At 42.4% G+C, this 23,179-nt stretch overlaps 1 protein-coding gene across 5 annotated transcripts; it reads right to left on the bottom strand.

Moving 5' to 3' along the window:
* Positions 1-244: 244 nt before the first annotated feature.
* On the bottom strand, positions 245-21,859 carry LOC139454596 (chymotrypsinogen B-like). 5 transcript variants are annotated; one of them, XM_071236410.1, is made up of 10 exons: positions 18,971-20,058; positions 18,432-18,707; positions 17,769-17,967; positions 15,852-15,987; positions 13,338-13,539; positions 11,344-11,509; positions 3,437-3,581; positions 3,168-3,339; positions 1,704-1,837; positions 245-445 (listed from the first exon to the last, which is right to left on the bottom strand). In XM_071236410.1, the coding sequence occupies exons 2-10, from the start codon at positions 18,574-18,576 to the stop codon at positions 263-265; spliced, it is 1,482 nt and encodes a 493-aa protein (XP_071092511.1). In that variant the 5' UTR covers positions 18,577-18,707; positions 18,971-20,058; the 3' UTR covers positions 245-262. The 5 variants fall into 5 exon arrangements, with proteins under 5 accessions (XP_071092511.1, XP_071092514.1, XP_071092512.1 ...); XM_071236413.1 differs by lacking the exons at positions 18,432-18,707; positions 18,971-20,058 and adding an exon at positions 21,849-21,859; XM_071236411.1 differs by lacking the exon at positions 18,971-20,058 and having other exon boundaries at positions 3,437-3,542; positions 18,432-18,941.
* Between the last annotated feature and the right edge of the window lie 1,320 nt (positions 21,860-23,179).

Raw genomic sequence — 23,179 nt, 5'->3', positions numbered from 1 at the left:
GTACATTGAAACTGTATCCATGGTACGTACACGACATGGAAGGTACATTGAAACTGTATCCATGGTACGTACACGACATGGAAGGTACATTGAAACTGTATCCATGGTACGTACACGACATGGATGGTACACTGACAATAAGCGAAATAATTGTTACTAAATAAATATCAAACTAACAACTATCAAAATAATGTTGCTAATTTTGTTTCCCTCTTCATAAGGATAAAGGGATACGAAATTATACGACCGAAGTGACTGTTTATTACCCAATTATGACATTATGCGAAATATCAATTCCTGTTTCTGATTTTATCCAGTCGAGATAGGCAGAGATTCGCGTGAACACAGTCGGGCGTCCATGGCAACCGTCATCACCCCAGGAGACTACGCCCACAACAAACCATCGACCTTTGACCTGACAGGAGAGTGGACTCCCGGAATCGCCCTGAAAATCAAGTAGTGAGTTGTCATCCGGTGTATGATGTACAATGCGCTCTTCAATAACAACTTCTCTGATCAAGGCTTCCTGTCATCAAGTGGCAGAGGACGCCCTTGTGGCCAACATGCTGGCTCGTCATCCCGGGTATCTATTCTCCACAGGGTAAAGTGATGTAGCCGGACTAATAATAAAAGTGGCACGAGATCCTACACACTGAAATCGTAAATCACGATAATCGGGGCGAACCGGGATTCGAACCCACAATCATAGATTTCTGTCGTGTCCAACTCTCCACAGTGAATTGCAGCGCCTCCGACTACGGGGTACCCGTTCCCCCCGTTTAATGATAAAACCTACGGTTAATCCCTTAGGTCATAATATCAACTGATAATTCTCACCTATCAAAATGTACATTAGCAGCAGGAGAACTGAGTGTGCTACTTCATCTCTTGCCTTAGCTCGCTATCAGCCTCCTACTCCGCACTTCAGGCAAGCCATACAATACTGCTGGCATGGTATCAACGGATGAATCTCACCTAGCATAACGAATATTTGATCAAATGACGAACCTCAATGCCACGGAAGCAGGTCAGCTGTAGACTGGATATTACTGTTTACAAATTGATACTTGAAAGAGTTACTCTGGAGAATACATACACTCTCATCCGAGTGTCTTTTGATATTCAAGTATCGCCAGCCTCGGAGTTAAAACTTTAGTCGACTTATTTAACATCAAAAGACACTCGGGTGAGGTTATCTAGAGACTACGCTATGAACCATTCATTTCACATTCAGTGAAAAAGGTAACCTGGCGAACAGGTTTGCCCCATCCGATCTGTATGCACAAACATGAACACAACAATAGAATCTAATCTTAGTTTTTTTCTTTTATTTCGACCACCAACCGAAGGTTTTTGAATACGTAAATCAACTAATAAACGCCTCATCTCCTAATCCCGTGGAAACGGGTTAGAATCTCTGTCACCAACATTCGCCTACTTGACGTGAGGGGCGACTGGTTGGAGAGACTCAATCACTGACTGTGTGCCATCTTAACCCGAAGTCTCTGGACGATATTCAGTTAGCTAGACTTTATAAAACAACAAACATAATATAGAAACATTATTTAAAAGTATTCCTCCCCCCTCATCTTCGTATTAAGCGGTTCATCTCGATCCAAACAATTCTGCTACAATTCTCACCCCGAGGAAAAGGAGTGTTTGGTGTAGACGCAACACGTTATGAGCAATCCTTCAAGACTTACCCCACAAGCAGACTTAGAACCAAGTCCGGCACATACATCGCGGGTCGTCACGTTGTTTCCATAGTAATCATGACAGGCGGTGTTTGTGGCCACGTCTACCCTGACCTCTTGTAGCTTCATCCGGTCTCCCCCGCCTGAAGTATTGACGTCTTATTGAATTACATGCCACCCTGTCTCCCCCGCCTGAAGTATTGACGTCTTATTGAATTACAAGCCACCCTGACTCCCCCGCCTGAAGTATTGACGTCTTATTGAATTACATGCCACCCTGTCTCCCCCGCCTGAAGTATTGACGTCTTATTCAATTACAAGCCATCCGGTCTCCCCCGCCTGAAGTATTGACGTCTTATTGAATTACATGCCATCCTGTCTCCCCCGCCTTAAGTATTGACGTCTTATTCAATTACATGCCATCCGGTCTCCCCCGCCTGAAGTATTGACGTCTAATTGAATTACATGCCATCCTGTCTCCCCCGCCTGAAGTATTGACGTCTTATTGAATTACATGCCATCAGGTCTTCCCCGTCCGAAGTATTGACGTCTAATTGAATTACATGCCATCCGGTCTCCCCCGCCTTAAGTATTGACGTCTTATTGAATTACATGCCATCCGGTCTCCCCCGCCTGAAGTATTGACGTCTTATTCAATTACATGCCATCCGGTCTCCCCCGCCTGAAGTATTGACGTCTTATTGAATTACATGCCATCCTGTCTTCCCCGCCTGAAGTATTGACGTCTTATTCAATTACATTCCATCCTGTCTCCCCCGCCTGAAGTATTGACGTCTTATTGAATTAAATGCCATCCGGTCTCCCCCGCCTGAAGTATTGACGTCTTATTGAATTTCATGCCATCCGGTCTCCTCCGCCTGAAGTATTGACGTCTTATTGAATTTCATGCCATCCTGTCTCCCCCGCCTGAAGTATTGACGTCTTATTGAATTTCATGCCATCCTGTCTCCCCCGCCTGAAGTATTGACGTCTTATTGAATTTCATGCCACCCTGTCTCCCCCGCCTGAAGTATTGACGTCTTATTGAATTTCATGCCATCCGGTCTCCCCCGCCTGAAGTATTGACGTCTTATTGAATTACATTCCACCCTGTCTCCCCCGCCTGAAGTATTGACGTCTTATTGAATTAAATGCCATCCTGTTTTCCCCGTCCGAAGTATTGACGTCCTATTGAATTAAATGCCATCCTGTCTTCCCAGTCTGAAGTTTTGACGTCTTATTGAATTTCATGCCACCCTTTCCTCCCCCTCCGAAGTATTGACGTCTTATTGAATTTCATGCCACCCTGTCTCCTCAGTCTGAAGTATTGACGTCTTATTGAATTACATGCCACCCTGCCTCCCCCGTCTGAAGTATTGACGTCTTATTGAATCACAATGTCAATGGAAATGTTTTGATACGGAAGCAAATCGTCATCATGATGATCATCATTATCAATTATCATACAATCACCATGGGTTCTGCCCCATCCGATAGCCCAGCATTCCTTGGCCACGAAATCATCCAAGAGGTATCTGCTCGGTAAACATGCTGCTGTGACGTCATCAGTTTCTGTGTACACGGGGGTCAAGATTTCCAAAAGAGCAATGTCATGGTTGGGCTTGGTTTTGTCAAATAAAGGGTGCTGAAAAAGTATAGAACGTTCTGAGTGAATGAAGGAACACAACCTGTGCCCTCTGTGGGATCAGCAACAGACAAGGGCCAGTACGGTGAACACTTACCTTGATTATTTGCTTGACAAAGTAATCTTTTTCTCTTCCACTGATCGTGTGTCGGTTTGTTTCCCCTGTCCGTACTATGGTCGCCCAAGGTCCATAGGTTTTAGCTCTGAAACAGACGGGAGAACCTTGTCCATAGGTTTTAGCTCTGAAACAGACGGGAGAACCTTTCCATAGGTTTTAGCTCTGAAACAGACGGGAGAACCTTTCCATAGGTTTTAGCTCTGAAACAGACGGGAGCACTGAAAAAAACACGGACACAAACGATCTGATACAAAGATACTAACGATCTTATACAAGGACACCAACGATCTGATACAAGGACAATAACGATCTGATACAAGGGTACTAACGATCTTATACACGGATACTAACGATCTGATACAATTGTTATAGTGCGCAAACTTGCTTAATAATTTATATAAAAATATAAAAATAATATTCAAAATTTATAAAATTAACTCACGTATCTTTACAGTCAAATCTCGGACATCTCACATAAATGGCAGTAACTCACTTAGGTTATAAAAGCATGCCGCGAGACATAATTTAGACAATAGATGTCCGTTCGCATTACAGTCACCGGTTGCGTGTCATTCCAGTTTGACAGCTGACCAATAACGATAATCCCCTTGACAAGTCGGCGGTCAGTCTAAAATGCCGCCAGCTCAACTTAACGCCAGCCTTTGATTTTTTTATTACCTTTATCCACTATAGGTAGACATTAGTTAGGTAATCTATGAGAATATTGTATCAACCCGGAACAACACATGAAATAACAAAGGAAGTAATGGTGACAATAAATTAAAATAATGTTTTCAAAACTAAACCAATCAGAGTTTGCTATGCGCCCCTCCACTATATAAGTAGGTGCAGTTTGACTACCAAGCTACCTAACTCAAAATAACATCATAACACCCAGACACCCAGACCAAAGCGGCTTCACTCCTGGCCGCACAACCTCAGATAACCCCGCCCGATTAGAGCAGGACATTAAGACAGGACAACTCAACAAACAATATACAACAGGCATTTTCTTAGACTTCTCCAAAGCATTCGACATGGTATGGCACAACGGGCTAATACAAAAACTAAAAGAAATAGGACTAAAAGGTCAAATATTAAACTACATCCAGGACTTTCAAAACGATCGTAAAATAACCGTGGGTATAGACCTGACGCTATCGGACCAATGTCCCCTAGAAAATGGCACTCCTCAGGGCAGCATCCTCAGCCCCATACTTTTCAATTTAATGATAAATGATCTATTCGAGGGCCTATCCCCTAAGATAAGCCCATCTAAATTCGCGGATGGTGGAGCCCTCTGGATCCGCACTAAAAGCATCAAAATGTCCCAAAATCTACTTCAAAAATCCCTAAACAAAATACAGCAATGGACTGACAAATGGGGCTTCTCCCTAAACTCGGAAAAAACAACAGGAATAGTATTCAAACACAAAAACATGAAACGTGCCACCACAGATCTTCAGCTAAACAACGAACCAATCAAATTAAAAAAAAAATTCCAAAAAATTCCTAGGTCTAATTTTCGATGAACATCTCTCATGGGATGCTCACGTAAAACACCTAACAACCCAATGCAGCAAAGAGTTAAACACGCTAAAATGTCTAATTGGCTCAAACTGGGGGGGGGGGGGGGGGGGGGGGGGGCTCCAAAGATACCCTCCTCTCACTCTATATTTCACTAATTAGATCTAAACTTGATTACGGCTGTGCCATCTACGACACCTTAAACAAATCTCCCACCCAAAAGTTAGACTCAATGCAATATTAGGCTCTTAGACTGGTCACACGAACCCAATATGGCACCTCTCTTACTTCTCTCCATGCCCTAACAGGAGAAATGGCACTAAGTCTACGCAGGGAACACCTAACCTTAAAGGGGCACTGATCCAACGCCATTCCCCGGACTGGTTGTTGCCTTTGTTATTTTTTTTTCCCGTGAGTACCCGGATGATACGCAACGCAACTGAGCGTGACCAGAGACTGGGCTACCGTCTGCAAGGACAGCTAAATAAACTTGGAGGCTGGAGGCAATATTTGTTTTACGCATATTTGAACACTGATTGGTTAACCGTGATCTATAAAGATTTCGACAAAGGGCGCATGTTAATAAATTTCTTCAGCCTAAACAAACAGACAAAAAGAACGGCGGAGCTCATCAGATGTCATTTGGAAATACCCCAGATGGTTATAGTTTAATAATAAAACAGGTATCCATGCAGTGAAAGCATTTTCGGATTTCGGATTGCGTCGATAATACGATTACTACTACTCCGTGACAGACAGTAACAACTAGGTTGTATGCGGGTTTTGGAATGTGGCCGGCTGGACAACTGATGTTTTAAGTGATAATTTTATTGTACGTGAATCTTTTATAAACTTTCTAGATGTGGATATTATTGGTGTGGCCGAGTCCCATCTCATTAGTAGCACTGAATTGCATGTCGATAACTATACATGGTTTGGGCCGAACAGAGTACTACTTCACAGAAGTGCCAAATGTGGTTCTTGAGGGGTTGGTTTTTTAGTTAAAAATACTGTATGTGATTTATATGATGTCAAGTTTTTAGACAATACGTACGAAGGTATCCTGTGGTTGCAGTTGAATCATAAAGCTATCATAGAATGTCAGTCAACTATCTGAGTGTGTTACTTGCCGCCTGAGAACTCCACTCGACATGTTGATGCGCCGGAGTTTTTAGATACCCTACTGTCTCAGGTGTACCTATATCAGACTCAGAATATTAGGTATATATGCGGAGACTTCAACAGCAGGTGTGCGGGTCTACGCGACCACGTGGAAGGTGTCGACTTGCTGCCTGTATTGATAACACACTGAATAACCATGGACGTTTGTTTTGTGACTTTCTTTGTAATGCTAATATGTGTATTGTGAATGGACGGAAAGGAGTGAATGATTTTACGTTTGTAACCCCGAGAGGTAACTCTGTTGTTGATTTTTGTATATGTAACTGTGAATGTTTAGAGAGCATTACTGATTTCCGTGTTGTGCGACCTAGTGTGTTGATTGAGGAAGCGGGGCTAGTTGGTGTGTTAGACGCTGAGGCATTGAGTAAACTTGACCACTCTATGTTAGTATGGACTATGAACTTGGACTCCTATGTATATAATACCCCTGTAGCGAAGGAGGATAATGGATCAGGTTTTAAACTCAAGTGTGATTCTACCAATATACCCGACAATTTCCTGGAGAGGTTCGTGATCGGATAGACAGTATCATATCAGTGCTAGAATCATCTAATCAAGAACAGTGTGACATAGACAATGCTTTTAACCTATTTCAAGAAACTGTTTTAAGTGAAATGTACAATGTTCTTCCGACGAAGCGTGTTTTATCTTCCTATGTAAACTCTAAACGGAACAAAACGAAGAAGGCGTGGTGGACAGAGACTCTGACTGAGTTATGGAACGATATGTGTAGAGCGGAACGCACTTGGTGTAAATCCCGTGGTCCAAGACGTGTTAGTCTGAAAGCCATATACGTGCAGAAACGTTCAGTGTTTGATAAAGCGGGTAAACGTGCTAAACGTGAATACAGAAACAAGACTATTAGAGAGATAGAGGACATGTGTGATTCGGGGACAAGAGAGTTTTGGAAAAAGATTGGAAGAGTTGGGGTTGGGAATGAAAGAAGAAAACAGATTCCTATGGAAGTAGTTACAGAGGATGGAAGTGTTGTAAGAGACAGAGAGGCTGTGTTAAACACATGGACACAAGCGTACTGCACACTTCTCAACACTAACTCTAGCAGCACCGAGGAGGAAGTTGTGCACCATAGTGACGTCACTGACATTAACCCCCATCTTAATGAAGAAATAAAGCTACAGGAGATACACCATGTCATGATGCAAGCAGAGAAAGGTAAAGCTCCGGGATATGATGGTATACCTGCGGACGTTTTGAAAAATGAAGAAAGTCTTAAGTTTTTATACAGAACTTTTAACTTGTGTTTTCTTACTGGTAAAGTTCCAACTGAATGGTCAAAAGGAATCATTAACCCCATACCAAAGTCAGCAACAGATGACCCACGTGATCCACTCTCATATAGAGGCATAACGCTTGCCAACACATCTTATAAATTGTATTGTGGAGTTTTCAGCAATAGATTGACAGAACATGTGGAAGGGGCTAATATTTTATGTGATGAACAAAACGGTTTTAGAAGAGGACGTTCAACTACAGAGCACATTTCTACTGTGACATCCATAATAGAGACTCGTAAGAGTATGGGGAAGCAAACTTTTGCTGCTTTCGTGGACTTCAAGAAAGCTTACGACTGTATTGATCGAGGTATTCTATTTAGTAAATTGAGTGACATCGGGATCCAGGGGAATATGTTTAATGCTATTGTCTCACTGTATCGGAATGTTCAGGCTTGTATGCGGATAAACGGGTCGTTTACGTCTTGGTTTAACGTCAAGAATGGTCTACGCCAGGGATGCCTACTTTCTCCACTGTTATTCAACTTGTACATCAATGACCTCATAACTACGCTGAATGCCTTAGAAGTTGGTGTATCTGTTGACGATGAATGCATTTGTGTTCTGGCTTACGCTGACGACATCATTCTTCTGGCTGAGAGTGAACAGGACTTAAATATACTTCTTAACGGGCTTTGGCAGTGGTGTACGACAAACAAGATGTCAATTAATCCCAACAAATCGAAGATTGTGCATTTTCGGAGCCAGGCAGTGACAAGAACGGATAGTTTATTCCAGTGTAGCGGCAATAATTTGGAAATAGTGGAGAGTTACTGTTACCTCAGTTTGTTACTAACAGAACATCTGGACTACACTCGGATGGGGAATGCCGTGGCAAGTGCTGCAAGTCGTGCTCTGTTCTCATATCAAAGAGCAAGATTCTAGGAGGGATGGAGTACAAAACATTTACCAAGCTGTATGACTCCATGGTGTGGGCAACAATAGACTATGGAGCTGCGATATGGGGAGCTCATCACATTCCAGCTATCAGCACCGTACATAACAGGGCCATGAAGTATTTTATGAGTGAGGAAGTCAACCCCAAACAGCGCTGTATCAGGGGACATGGGATGGGAGCCACCGGTTGTAAGGCTATGGAGAAGTGTAGCAAGGTATTACAAGCGATCATGCGACGTGAATCCGGACAGACTTGTATTTAAAGTGTTCAAGTGGGCAGACGCAGCGGCGTCATTAGGCACACGTAACTGGAATCTCCGTGTCCACAAGAAACTACGAAGTTTAGAGTTAGACCGTTTTATCCCTATTGGAAACACTTTTTATATACACTTTTTAACGAGTACGGTTGGAGAGAAGATAAAGCAGAACTTCATACAGGAATGGAGTAAGTCAGTCAGACAGGAGGAAAGTAGACATGGAACAGGAAAGAACAAACTCCGACTTTATCGACATTTTAAGAAAAGTTTTGTAGTTGAACGGTATTTACAGTTTCCCCTACCCCGGTCTCACCGCCGTGCTATAGCTCTATTCCGCTGTGGTGTTGCCCCGCTCCGTGTTGAGACAGGTCGCTACAATAATATACCATTGAATGAACGGGTGTATTTTAACTGTCATGAATGCGTGGAGGATGAAAGCCATGTTATATTTCATTGTCCTTTATATAAAAACATTACTGATAGCCTTTTAACTACATGTGCGAATCTCTGTGCTACTTTTCAAGTTTTATCTGATGTTGATAAGTTCTCTTTTATTATGTCCAATGATGATTTGTTGTTTCTAACAGCCAAAACCTGCAAACTTTTACTTGAAAAACGCAAGAATATTTTATATGATGATTTACCTTCGTGATATATTTTACCACTTATAAATTCTACTTGTATTTATTTTTATGTGACCTCGTCTCTCATAACTCATACTGAGTGGTTCTGTACTTTTATCTATGTTCTATGTATATATGTATGTAGTATGTTGTACAGAAGTGAGACGTAAATAAACAATTGTCTGTCTGTCTGTCTGTCTGTCTGTCTGTCAAAAGTGGGTGTTTACATGTCAAGGCTTGCTAAAACAAAGTGGACGTTATGAAAATAGTTGTCACGTGGGCTTTCTCAGCCGACCCTTGAGACTGGACACCTATGTGAAACACCTGAATCAATCTAAGTGATCAGTTGAGAAACGAACACGGGTTATAATATCCCGAAACGATGCATATCTTTTAAAATAGTTGATTGTTACAGAGACACGTGACATCGAATAAGTTTCTTTGTACTGCTACAGACAAGTGGATTCACGGATACTTTCCTCGAACAAGGAAGCTGCCTAAAATTGCTTTAGATCAGTGCCCCTTTAAACTTCTGGGCCGCGTCCCAATCAAACCCCCTCATCCAAAACCAAAACATCCGGCCCCAAAACAAAGCCCTACCTAGGAAACACCCTCTACTTACTCCAATATCCCAAAGAATAATCAACTACCTAAATGAACACCAAATAAACAATCTAAAGCAAAACTGCAAACAATCAAATATCTTCACCCCAAAACTCAAAACTCCCCAAATAGACATAACACTAGCCAATACAATAAATAAACAAACCGACCCAAACATAGCTAAAACCACCACACTAGTATACATACACGAAAATTGGCCAAATTGGTGTCACATCTACAGAGACGGATCCTCAGATCCGATCTCCAAACACACAGGTTTCGGAGTCCCATCGCACAACCAACTAAAACCACACAATCTTTTCGACTCCCAAACAATCAATCAATCTTTACAGCAGACCTAATGGGCATAGCCTCAGCCCTCCATAACCAACAATCTAAAAAACACCAAAAGATACTAATTCTTACAGATTCCCTCAGTGGATTACAGGCCCTCCAAAATAAAAACACCAAAAATCGCCCCAAACTAATAAATCAAATATTAAAAAGCTCAAACGACTTAACTAAGGCAGGCAAATAAATAGTATTCATTTGGATCCCCGCCCACGTAGGAATATACGGCAACGAAAACGCCGATAAAGCTGCTAAATTATCCCTTAAAATCCCAGAAATAAGCTTAAACCACCCCATCTCAAAATCAGAAATCAAAAGTATCAACAAACAAAAAATCACCAAAAAATGACATAACCTATATCTAAACTCAAATAGCCAAATCAAAAAGGTTCTCAAAAAACCCTAACCAAACCAAAAATTCTACATCCGTCAAAAAAAATCAACAGAGTAATCACTCCAAACAGGACATACCAACCTAAATAACCACCTCAAAATTATTAAAAAAAACACGCAACAGGAACCTGTCCACGTTGCAAACAACAAGAAACCCCAGAACACGCACTCATACACTGCACCCACTACCTAACACACCGAACTACACTACAAACCCCCCTAAATATATATAAGGCTCTTACTCTAGAAGCAATCCTAAACCCACAAAATAAAATAGAAAAATTCACAGCCTTAGGCGTATACTTAATCAAAACAGGACTAATAAATCGCATTTAAAACCCCCCAAAACTACCAAAACCAAACCACATAATCAAACTAACAAACTTCCATACTCAGCTCCCTTAGCTCGCCCATCCCAAACCCTCTTGGCATTTTTTCCAAATCTCAAAACTTCCAAATCTCTTTATAAGCAACCACTAAAACACCCCTACTGGATTGCCAAACAACTTTTACCCCTTTTCGGAAACACATTAAATGGCCTGGCCGCGCCCGTGTGCGAAATACGCTGCAGTCGGAAAGCGCGCGTAAAACCTCCAATATAAGTAAGTAAGTAAGTAAGTAAGTAAGACTACCAAGTCACACTGCACCTGAATAAATCTTGGAACGCTAGCAACTCTGATGTCATCATTTATTCTCAATTCTTCTATTCTATTTTAAGGAAAAAATACCGTGATACAACACGTTCCCACAATGCTACTCACGTTCGGACGCAGTGGCCTGCTGTCACTGCCCACGTGGGGGAGATGAGGACAGCGCCACATCCGTGATTGCCTTGGTACATGACCTCCAGCATCCAAGGCCAGGTCCCAGGGGTGGCCGGGTGGCCCCCAACAATACGGCGAGAGGGGTTGCGGTGACCACACCTATCTGGAACAAAACGATTCTCCTTGAAAGCGGTGAGATTCTTTACACTGTACACCGTACTAAGCTGTACACCTTACTTACATGTACACCTTCTTACCTGTACACTCTCCTTACCTGTACAAATAACTTACCTGTACACCGTCCTTAACTGTACACCTTCTTTACCTGTACACCTTCCTTACCTGTACAAATAACTTACCTGTACACCTTCCTTACCTGTACACCCTCCTTACCTGTACACCCTCCTTACCTGTACACCTTCCTTACCTGTACGCCCTCCTTACCTGAACACCCTCCTTACCTGTACACCCTCCTTACCTGTACACCCTCCTTACCTGTACACCTTCCTGACCTGTACACCCTCCTTACCTATACAAATAACTTACCTGTACACCTTCTTACCTGTACACCCTCCTTACCTGTACACCTTCCTTACTTGTACGCCCTCCTTACCTATACAAATAACTTACCTGTACACCTTCTTACCTGTACACCCTCATTACCTGTACACCCTCCTTACCTGTACACCTTCCTTACCTGTATGCCCTCCTTACCTGTACACCTTCCTTACCTGTACACCCTCCTTACCTATACAAATAACTTACCTGTACACCTTCTTACCTGTACACCCTCCTTAACTGTACACCTTCCTTACCTGAACAAATAACTTACCTGTACACCTTCCTTACCTGAACGCCCTCCTTACCTGTACACCTTCCTTACCTGTGCACCCTCCTTACCTATACAAATAACTTACCTGTACACCTTCTTACCTGTACGCCCTCCTTACCTGTACACCTTCCTTACCTGTACACCTTCCTTACCTAAACAAATAACTTACCTGTACACCTTCTTACCTGTACACCCTCCTTACCTGTACACCTTCCTTACCTGTACGCCCTCCTTACCTGTACACCTTCCTTACCTGTACACCCTCCTTACCTATACAAATAACTTACCTGTACACCTTCTTACCTGTACGCCCTCCTTACCTGTACACCTTCCTTACCTGTACACCTTCCTTACCTATACAAATAACTTACCTGTACACCTTCTTACCTGTACACCGTCCTTACCTGTACACCCTCCTTACCTGTACACCTTCCTTACCTGTACGCCCTCCTTTCCTGTACACCTTCCTTACCTGTACACCCTCCTTACCTATACAAATAACTTACCTGTACACCTTCTTACCTGTACACCCTCCTTAACTGTACACCCTCCTTACCTGAACAAATAACTTACCTGTACACCTTCCTTACCTGTACACCCTCCTTACCTGTACAAATAACTTACCTGTACACCGTCCTTAACTGTACACCTTCCTTACCTGTACACCGTCCTTACCTGTACAAATAACTTACCTGTACACCTTCTTACCTGTACACCCTCCTTAACTGTACACCGTCCTTACCTGTACACCGTCCTTACCTGTACAAATAACTTACCTGTACACCTTCTTACCTGTACACCCTCCTTAACTGTACACCGTCTTTACCTGAACAAATAACTTACCTGTACACCTTCCTTACCTGTACACCATCCTTACCTGTACAAATAACTTACCTGTACACCGTCCTTAACTGTACACCTTCCTTACCTGTACACCGTCCTTACCTGTACAAATAACTTACCTGTACACCTTCTTACCTGTACACCCTCCTTAACTGTACACCGTCCTTACCTGTACACCGTCCTTACCTGTACAAATAACTTACCTGTACACCGTCCTTACATTCACGCCTCCTTACCTTTATACCCTCCTTACTTGCACACCTTCCTTACCTACACACATGTCTTGCCTAACCGTTGGTAATGGGGAATGGTTTACCTGTATTAACAGACTGTAGCGTGTCATTGATATTGTTGATGGTGCAACCATAGTTCATGAAGTAAAAGATATTCATCTTTCCGCACAGCGCCATGTGATTTATCGACTGGTATGGTCTTCTCCCGTCAACGTCACCTCCGCATGCCTCGGTTTGATCTACATTCGGCTCCCATGACCCTTGGTCGCCAGCCGCCGTGTAGGCCTGGGAATTACGAAGCACCTATGTAGCGGAGTTTAGTACTTGTCATTTTCTATGTTAAATAAGTTAATTTTGTACATCCAGCGAAATCCGCCCATCTGATGAATAATTAATCCCGACGTGTTATTGCATGCCTATATTTCTAGGAAGCGCATCGCCAGTACTGTCATTGCGACATCCAGCTTGATGCAGATCAAATGACACTGTTTAGATTCATTGGCATACTAGTATTTTTTATTACCCACGTGGTGAAGATACAGGTGGTAAGATACTAAATCCGTACGTCATACGTGTGTCGTACAAGGTTGACCTTGTTTTATTCGTTTTGATTGGATAACCGTGACCTCTGTCACACCGGGACTACTTTTTTCATTCATAAAAAATCGCGAGACGGCATTCATTTTGCGATTACAAGGCAGAACTGAAGAAATTCATGAGAACGAGAGATATTTACAAACACTTAATTAAACCAAACAAGATAGTCACACGCATCAAATTCGGTTTGCATTCAAAATAAGTTATGCATAGAGCTCCTACAGACGTATAATCGAGCTAGATCTATAAATCGATTTACAATGTACGACTGCCGATCGAGCGCGTCCCTTGATCTCTAGCGTAAAACGCTGTGAGTGAATCGCGGTTGTCTTTTCTTATTCCGGTGGCGACCTTGCCCTTCGATCATTCGAAGCTGTCACTGACATGCAAGCAGACTTGAGTTTGTTGATTTTCACGTCTTCAGTAAAGGTAAACCATTTTGATTGCACAGACAGGACCCCGGCAGTGTGACCGACTGTTGGTCCGATATTCAAAGCGCGGCGCTAATGTGACATTTCAAATTTTCTTATCGGTGTCCTGCGTACTAACAACATGGCGCTTGAATTACCATAAGTTGAAGACTTTCTTCCAAAAGGATCTTGAGCGTCGGTGCTGGTTTGTTTGCAAACAGAACAGCAGGCGCATGTTGTTAATACGTATGCATAAACATGTCAACAATGCCCATATTTGGTCATATATCAATATTCATGCGCAACCAGATTTTGCAACCGGTTTCAGTTTGGTCTGTCGACGAACGAAAGTTGTTATGTATTTACACTTAAATATATATTTAACGTTGGTAATAAATAAAATACCACACTCATTCTCGTTAGATACCATTTTTACGAAACTCGTGAACTTTCTATGGTATCTGACCTCGCTTTCGCTCGGTCAGATACCATAGAAAGTCCACTCGTTTCGTAAAAATGGTATCTAACGAGAATGAGTGTAGTATTCTCTATTTATCATATAATGGGTAGGTTTCTCGGCATGATAAAGCCAACGGATTAAAACAATATCCGTTGGGGTCATATGCGGATAGAAATGCAAATATCAAAGGTCAAATAGGCACTACTTTCAGGGCCCATAAACAAACATGGTTTGTCATTTGGCGATCGAGTCAGAAATTAACTGTCGGGAATCTAGATAAACTACTGGGATAATTGCTTTCATTAACAAAAGAATAGTATAATATACTGAAAATCAGGGTCCAACTATGACGTAGCTAAGGCATTTTACAGGTTTTGACAGCTTTGGAGATATAAATTGCGAAACAATTTTGCGAGTGCACTAGCCAAGCGGGATCAGTTTCCATATCTGTGCTTGTAGACCTCTGTGGCTTGGAAACTTTTCCACACATTAAAACAGTTGGATTTGGCTTAATATGTTCGAATTGTGACTTTGTTTCGATTTGTCACTGTGTGTACATCTGACTACACTTCGTAACGTTATGACAGGACATGTCGACTGTCAACAACTTCTGAGCGTGGCCGTGGCGTCTCATAGACTAGGGTTAGAGTAGCCTCCCTTTGATAAAGGACAGTTACTCTATCGGTCAGACAAATGGATTGCAAGGCAAGGCAAGTAAAAACAAGTTGTGTAGGCAATTGTTGTTTTGCATACATGTACTTACACCACTGTATAAGAAACAGGTTTCAGTGACTAACACAACACTCACCCTCTGAAGTAATATATATTAATACGCACACTCCAGGAAAACGTGCAATGTGAAGGTAATGTTTGTGAGAGAGGGGAAGTGATTTTTTAGCACAGAATTGAAGAATGACATTATATGATAAAGAGGTTTTCACTCTTTTTGTGTTTGGGGATGGTAATATTCTGTATTAGGAATAAACACTATGTATTCCTAATACAGAATATTTACCACCCATAAGCGCACTCGCGTTATAGCCTCTATCTTCCGGTGGACATATTGTTTTCTTCTAATACCTATTCATTCTTATCAAATTACAAAATGAATGAATTTCAAGCTTTCTCACCTTAAACTCAAACCAGCCTTTGTATGTTTGCGAACAGTCCATGTCGATATCCACCATCCAGAAGTTGCTACCGAGCCTGTTAGTTGGCGTGTACCCGTAGCCGTCATCACGAACCGTGGGCCCGCCCTGGACATGTCTGAAACATAGCCTCCATCTTGCATACTGCGACACCTGACTCACTCACTCGCTGACACACTCTCCATCTTGCATACTGCGACAACTGACTCACTCACTCGCTGACATACTCTCCATCTTGCATACTGCGACACCTGACTCACTCACTCGCTGACATACTCTCCATCTTGCATACTGCGACACCTGACTCACTCACTCGCTGACATACTCTCCATCTTGCATACTGCGACAACTGACTCACTCACTCGCTGACACACTCTCCATCTTGCATACTGCGACAGCTGACTCACTTACTCGCTGACATACTCTCCATCCTGCATACTGCGACAACTGACTCACTCAGTCGCTGACATACTCTCCATCTTGCATACTGCGACAACTGACTCACTCACTCGCTGACACACTCTCCATCTTGCATACTGCGACAACTGACTCACTCACTCGCTGACATACTCTCCATCTTGCATACTGCGACACCTGACTCACTCACTCGCTGACATACTCTCCATCTTGCATACTGCGACAACTGACTCACTCACTCGCTGACACACTCTCCATCTTGCATACTGCGACAACTGACTCACTCACTCGCTGACATACTCTCCATCCTGCATACTGCGACAACTGACTCACTCAGTCGCTGACGTACTCTCCATCTTGCATACTGCGACACCTGACTCAATCACTCGCTGACACACTCTCCATCTTGCATACTGCGACAACTGACTCACTCACTCGCTGACACACTCACTGTCTCATAGATTTACACACTCATCGACTCACAGATTTACAAACTCACCGTCTCACAGATTTACACACTCACCGTCTCACAGATTTACACACTCACCGTCTCACAGATTTACACACTCACCGTCTCACAGATTTACACACTCACCGTCTCACAGATTTACACACTCACCGTCTCACAGATTTACACACTCACCGTCTCACAGATTTACACACACACCGTCTTACAGATTTACACACTCACCGTCTCACAGATTTACACACTCACCGTCTCACAGATTTACACACTCACCGTCTCACAGATTTACAAACTCCATATGTCAGTAACGTCACGTGGTGTCAAATTGATGCAGGAAGATATCACAATATTTCAGTGACGTCTCGATATTTTTGCCTGATGTAGTAAGATATCACATTATTTAAGTGACGTAACGATATATCAGCTTGATTTGGGAATATATCTCAGTATTTCAGTGACGTCACGGTATATCAGCTTGATGTAGGAAGATATCACAGTATTTCAGTGACGTCACGGTATGTCAGCTTGATGTTGGAATATATCTCAGTATTTAAGTGACGTCACGGTATATCAGCTTGATGTGGGAAAATATTTCAGCATTTAAGTGACGTCACGGTATATCAGCTTGATGTGGGAATATATTTCAGTATTTAAGTGACGTCACGGTATATCAGCTTGATGTGGGAATATATTTCAGTATTTAAGTGACGTCACGGTATGCCAGTGTGATGTAGGATGATATCACAGTGTTTCAGTGACGTCACGGTATATCAGGAGATGTAGGATGATATCACAGTGTTTCAGTGACGTCACGGTATGCCAGTGTGATGTAGGATGATATCACAGTGTTTCAGTGACATCACGGTATGCTAGTGTGATGTAGGATGATATCACAGTGTTTCAGTGACGTCACGGTATGCCAGTGTGATGTAGGATGATATCACAGTGTTTCAGTGACGTCTCGACTGTACAGACGATCATCGGATCGAAACTACGAACTCAAAAAATCCCATTACTTATTCGTGGTCCATATCATGGGTGTTCCATGGGGCTTGTTGCCGTGGAAGGAGTGCTGGCTTGTCTCCATCCCATTCCAGTCCAGGTGTCGGTCTCCTAGCGACCACGTGTAGTATGCTCCTGCATGCGCGTGTGTAGGCACCACCCGGTGTGTGATGGGGATGGGACAAGAGTCAGCCGAGCAGTTGCCTCTCCCTGCTGTGTTAGACATGAATGTGACGTCATGCCCACCCGAATTGTCTTGACAATGGCAAAACATATACGTGCATAACGACTACCTCTGCATATGTTTCTATGTTGTGTGACTGTTCATCGCAGGGATTTTAGTCCAGAAAATAAAACGAACATTAGAGAGGAGACAGTAGACGGGAACCATAATGTCAGGGCGGTTTGGGAAACATTTACATATCTATGTGGCATTGTATAATGTTCCTAAACAGTACAGCAGAGCTACTATATATGTCGGTTGGAACTGCCCCTACAATACTCACTATGGGATCTATATACGCGGTTCCATGTGTGTGGCATAGCTCGATTAGAACAATTGCACTTCTGGGTCTCAGTATTTATGTTATCTTGGAAATAGCAACCCTGGCTCTGTAACCGCCTAATGACACCACACGGGGCAGGCGCGGATGAACACAACCTTCTTGGTGGTTTACCTCCTCGTATGAATACATTCTCCCCGAGATCTGTATTGGCGCGGATGAACACAACAGTGCGCTGGAAGTGAGATTGATATGTCACGTGGACCCAGAGAACAATCAGTGTAAGACGACGGAGCGTCCATAAAACGGTTTCTGCCATGGCTGTGTTGAGGTAGTGTGGCACTCCTGCCGGGGCCAAGGCTGGGTTATCTGGAGGTGGCACCTGTTCTCTCCCAGGTGTACACAAGGTGGAGCGCACCTTTCACACGTGATGAGTCTAATCATGAAACGCTTCTTCCACAAACAAATATAAAAATCAAATGTTGTGTCAACATATGAACTACTTAGAGGTGAAGTAAACTGGTTTTAAAGTCGCGTTCAAGAATATTGCATCATCTGTGAGCATGTGTGTGTGTGTGTGTGTGTGTGTGTGTGTGTGTGTGTGTGTGTGTGTGTGTGTGTGTGTGTGTGTGTGTGTGTGTGTGTGTGTGTGTGTGTGTGTGTGTGTGTGTGTGTGTGTGCTTGTATCCGTTATATTGTGATAGGCCACTCACAATCACAAACGTCATCACATCACCGATTCTGAAAGCCAGAAACACAAACAGAATATATACATCCTGACGTGATGAAACACAAAAACGATATACACATACACATTCGATGAAACACAAACACAATATACACATACACACGTGATAAAACACAAACACAATATACACATACGCACCTGATGAAACACAAACTCAATATAAACATACCCACGTGATGAAACACAAACACAACATACACATACGCACGTGATAAAACACAAACACAATATACACATACGCACGTGATGAAACACAAACTCAACGTACACATACACACGTGATAAAACACAAACACAATATACACATACGCACCTGATGAAACACAAACACAACATACACATACACACGTGATAAAACACAAACACAACATACACATACACACGTGATAAAACACAAACTCAACATACACATACACACGTGATGAAACACAAACTCAACATACACATACGCACCTGATGAAACACAAACACAACATACACATACACACGTGATAAAACACAAACACAACATACACATACACACGTGATAAAACACAAAAACGATATACACATACACACGTGATGAAACACAAACACACTATACACATACCGACGTGATGAAACACAAACACACTATACAGATACCCACGTGGTGAAACACAAACACACTATGCAAATACCCACGTGGTGCAACACAAACACACTTTACACATACCCACGTGATGAAACACAAACACACTATACACATACCCACGTGGTGAAACTGTGTTGAGGTAGTGTGGCACTCCTGCCGGGGCCAAGGCTGGGTTATCTGGAGGTGGCACCTGTTCTCTCCCAGGTGTACACAAGGTGGAGCGCACCTTTCACACGTGATGAGTCTAATCATGAAACGCTTCTTCCACAAACAAATATAAAAATCAAATGTTGTGTCAACATATGAACTACTTAGAGGTGAAGTAAACTGGTTTTAAAGTCGCGTTCAAGAATATTGCATCATCTGTGAGCATGTGTGTGTGTGTGTGTGTGTGTGTGTGTGTGTGTGTGTGTGTGTGTGTGTGTGTGTGTGTGTGTGCTTGTATCCGTTATATTGTGATAGGCCACTCACAATCACAAACACAATATACACATACACACGTGATAAAACACAAACACAATATACACATACGCACCTGATGAAACACAAACTCAACGTACACATACACACGTGATAAAACACAAACACAATATACACATACGCACCTGATGAAACACAAACACAACATACACATACACACGTGATAAAACACAAACACAACATACACATACACACGTGATAAAACACAAACTCAACATACACATACACACGTGATGAAACACAAACTCAACATACACATACGCACCTGATGAAACACAAACACAACATACACATACACGCGTGATAAAACACAAACACAACATACACATACACACGTGATAAAACACAAAAACGATATACACATACACACGTGATGAAACACAAACACACTATACACATACCGACGTGATGAAACACAAACACACTATACAGATACCCACGTGGTGAAACACAAACACACTATGCAAATACCCACGTGGTGAAACACAAACACACTATGCAAATACCCACGTGGTGCAACACAAACACACTTTACACATACCCACGTGATGAAACACAAACACACTATACACATACCCACGTGGTGAAACTGTGTTGAGGTAGTGTGGCACTCCTGCCGGGGCCAAGGCTGGGTTATCTGGAGGTGGCACCTGTTCTCTCCCAGGTGTACACAAGGTGGAGCGCACCTTTCACACGTGATGAGTCTAATCATGAAACGCTTCTTCCACAAACAAATATAAAAATCAAATGTTGTGTCAACATATGAACTACTTAGAGGTGAAGTAAACTGGTTTTAAAGTCGCGTTCAAGAATATTGCATCATCTGTGAGCATGTGTGTGTGTGTGTGTGTGTGTGTGTGTGTGTGTGTGTGTGTGTGTGTGTGTGTGTGTGTGTGTGTGTGTGTGTGTGTGTGTGTGCTTGTATCCGTTATATTGTGATAGGCCACTCACAATCACAAACACAATATACACATACACACGTGATAAAACACAAACACAATATACACATACGCACCTGATGAAACACAAACTCAACGTACACATACACACGTGATAAAACACAAACACAATATACACATACGCACCTGATGAAACACAAACACAACATACACATACACACGTGATAAAACACAAACACAACATACACATACACACGTGATAAAACACAAACTCAACATACACATACACACGTGATGAAACACAAACTCAACATACACATACGCACCTGATGAAACACAAACACAACATACACATACACGCGTGATAAAACACAAACACAACATACACATACACACGTGATAAAACACAAAAACGATATACACATACACACGTGATGAAACACAAACACACTATACACATACCGACGTGATGAAACACAAACACACTATACAGATACCCACGTGGTGAAACACAAACACACTATGCAAATACCCACGTGGTGCAACACAAACACACTTTACACATACCCACGTGATGAAACACAAACACACTATACACATACCCACGTGGTGAAACACAAACACACTATACACATACCCACGTGGTGAAACACTAACACTACATAAACATACCCACGTGGTGAAACACAAACACTACATAAACATACCCACGTGGTGAAACACAAACACTACATAAACATACCCACGTGATGAAACACAAACACTACATAAACATACCCACGACACAAACACTACATACACATGCACACTTGATTAAACAGAAGCACACTAGACAAAGACTGTATACAAACTCATGCTTCTCTCCTATATATACGGGTCTGCCTGCAGCACATCTATAAGCCGGGCGGTCACGTGTTGTGTCTCTCCATACAAATCTTGCACTTCCTTGACATGCGTAGTCGTGTCTGGCGATGTCGAAATAAACATCCAGCCAATGTCAGCTTGTGACTTCATGACGGATTTAGCGGTGGATCGGTAATGGTGTGGGGTGGCATCACTATGACTGAGCGAATCCCACTCCATATTGTGCAAGGAAGGGTCACTGGACTGTATATCGAGGCAAGGCGTGTGGGTGGACGTTTTGTCTTTCAGGAAGATAACGCCCGTGCTCACCGTGCACGAATCATCTATGCTCACCTCCAGCAGACCAACAGTTATAGAATGCCATGGCCAGCAATGATCCCAGACAATTCCCCCACTGAACACCTCTGGAACATGATAAGGAGATTTCTCTTTTTACCAAACTTTATCACATGATTCACCCCAAAACTGTAACCTCTTATTTAAAATGTTAGTATACACTTTACTCAAAGTACTAAGTATTGTTATACCTCTGCAGTTCATCTTTTTTGTGAAGGGGAACAATAACCCCATGGGTCCACAAAGTAGGAAAGTGAGTGAGTGAGTGAGTGAGTATGATTTTACGCCGCTTTTAGCAATATTCCAGGAATATCACGGCGGGGGAAACCAGAAATGGGCTTCACACATTGTACCCATGTCTGGAAACTAACGCTTTAACCACTAGGCTACCCGACCGCCCCGAAAGAATGCAGTATCAAGCATTGCATTAAATATGGACATAGAATGGACACAGTATATCCTATTTAAACATATTTAAACATTTCATGAATAAGTTTATCTGCACCAGCTGATTAACCATATTTTAATATATATATTTTGTGTGGATTTTTCCATGGCTACTATTGATAGATCGAAATTGTGGCGCGAATTCAACGTACACGGAGTCTCGCCAAAGATGTATAAAAATATACAGTCTATCCATAATTATGTTATCTCTTGTGTTAAATATGGAAACCAACTTTCCAACCCGTGTAATATTGGAGTCCGTCAAGGCTGTTTATTAAGCCCCTTTCTGTTTAATGCGTTCATAAATGACTCGGCTCTAGAAATTGAATCCAAATGTGACCCAGGAATCCAGTTTCATACAGAACTTCTTTTTCATTGTTCCTTGCGGACGATGTAACTTTAATTGCTGATACTGCATTTGGCCTACTGAAGCGCTTTGATGGTCTTAAAGACGTTTGCCATAGATATTCATTAACTGTTAACTTTGATAAAACTAAAGTAGTGGTGTTCAATAAGGGAGGAATAGTGTCTAAAA

The sequence above is a fragment of the Haliotis cracherodii genome, unplaced genomic scaffold (genome assembly GCF_022045235.1).
Source record: "Haliotis cracherodii isolate W230 unplaced genomic scaffold, xgHalCrac1.p SCAF_10, whole genome shotgun sequence".
In the NCBI taxonomy this organism is placed as follows: Eukaryota; Metazoa; Mollusca; class Gastropoda; order Lepetellida; family Haliotidae; genus Haliotis; species Haliotis cracherodii.
This window is presented reverse-complemented; position numbering and strand designations above follow the sequence as displayed.

Excerpts from the sequence above, each read along its gene's own strand:
- LOC139454596 (XM_071236410.1), bottom strand. The coding sequence starts at position 18,576 with ATGGCAGAAACCGTTTTATGGACGCTCCGTCGTCTTACACTGATTGTT. Across the intron at positions 15,988-17,768 it reads ATGATATGGACCACGAATAA|ACATGTCCAGGGCGGGCCCA; the intron begins GTAATGGGATTT and ends GCTATGTTTCAG. Across the intron at positions 13,540-15,851 it reads AAGGCTGGTTTGAGTTTAAG|GCCTACACGGCGGCTGGCGA; the intron begins GTGAGAAAGCTT and ends CGTAATTCCCAG.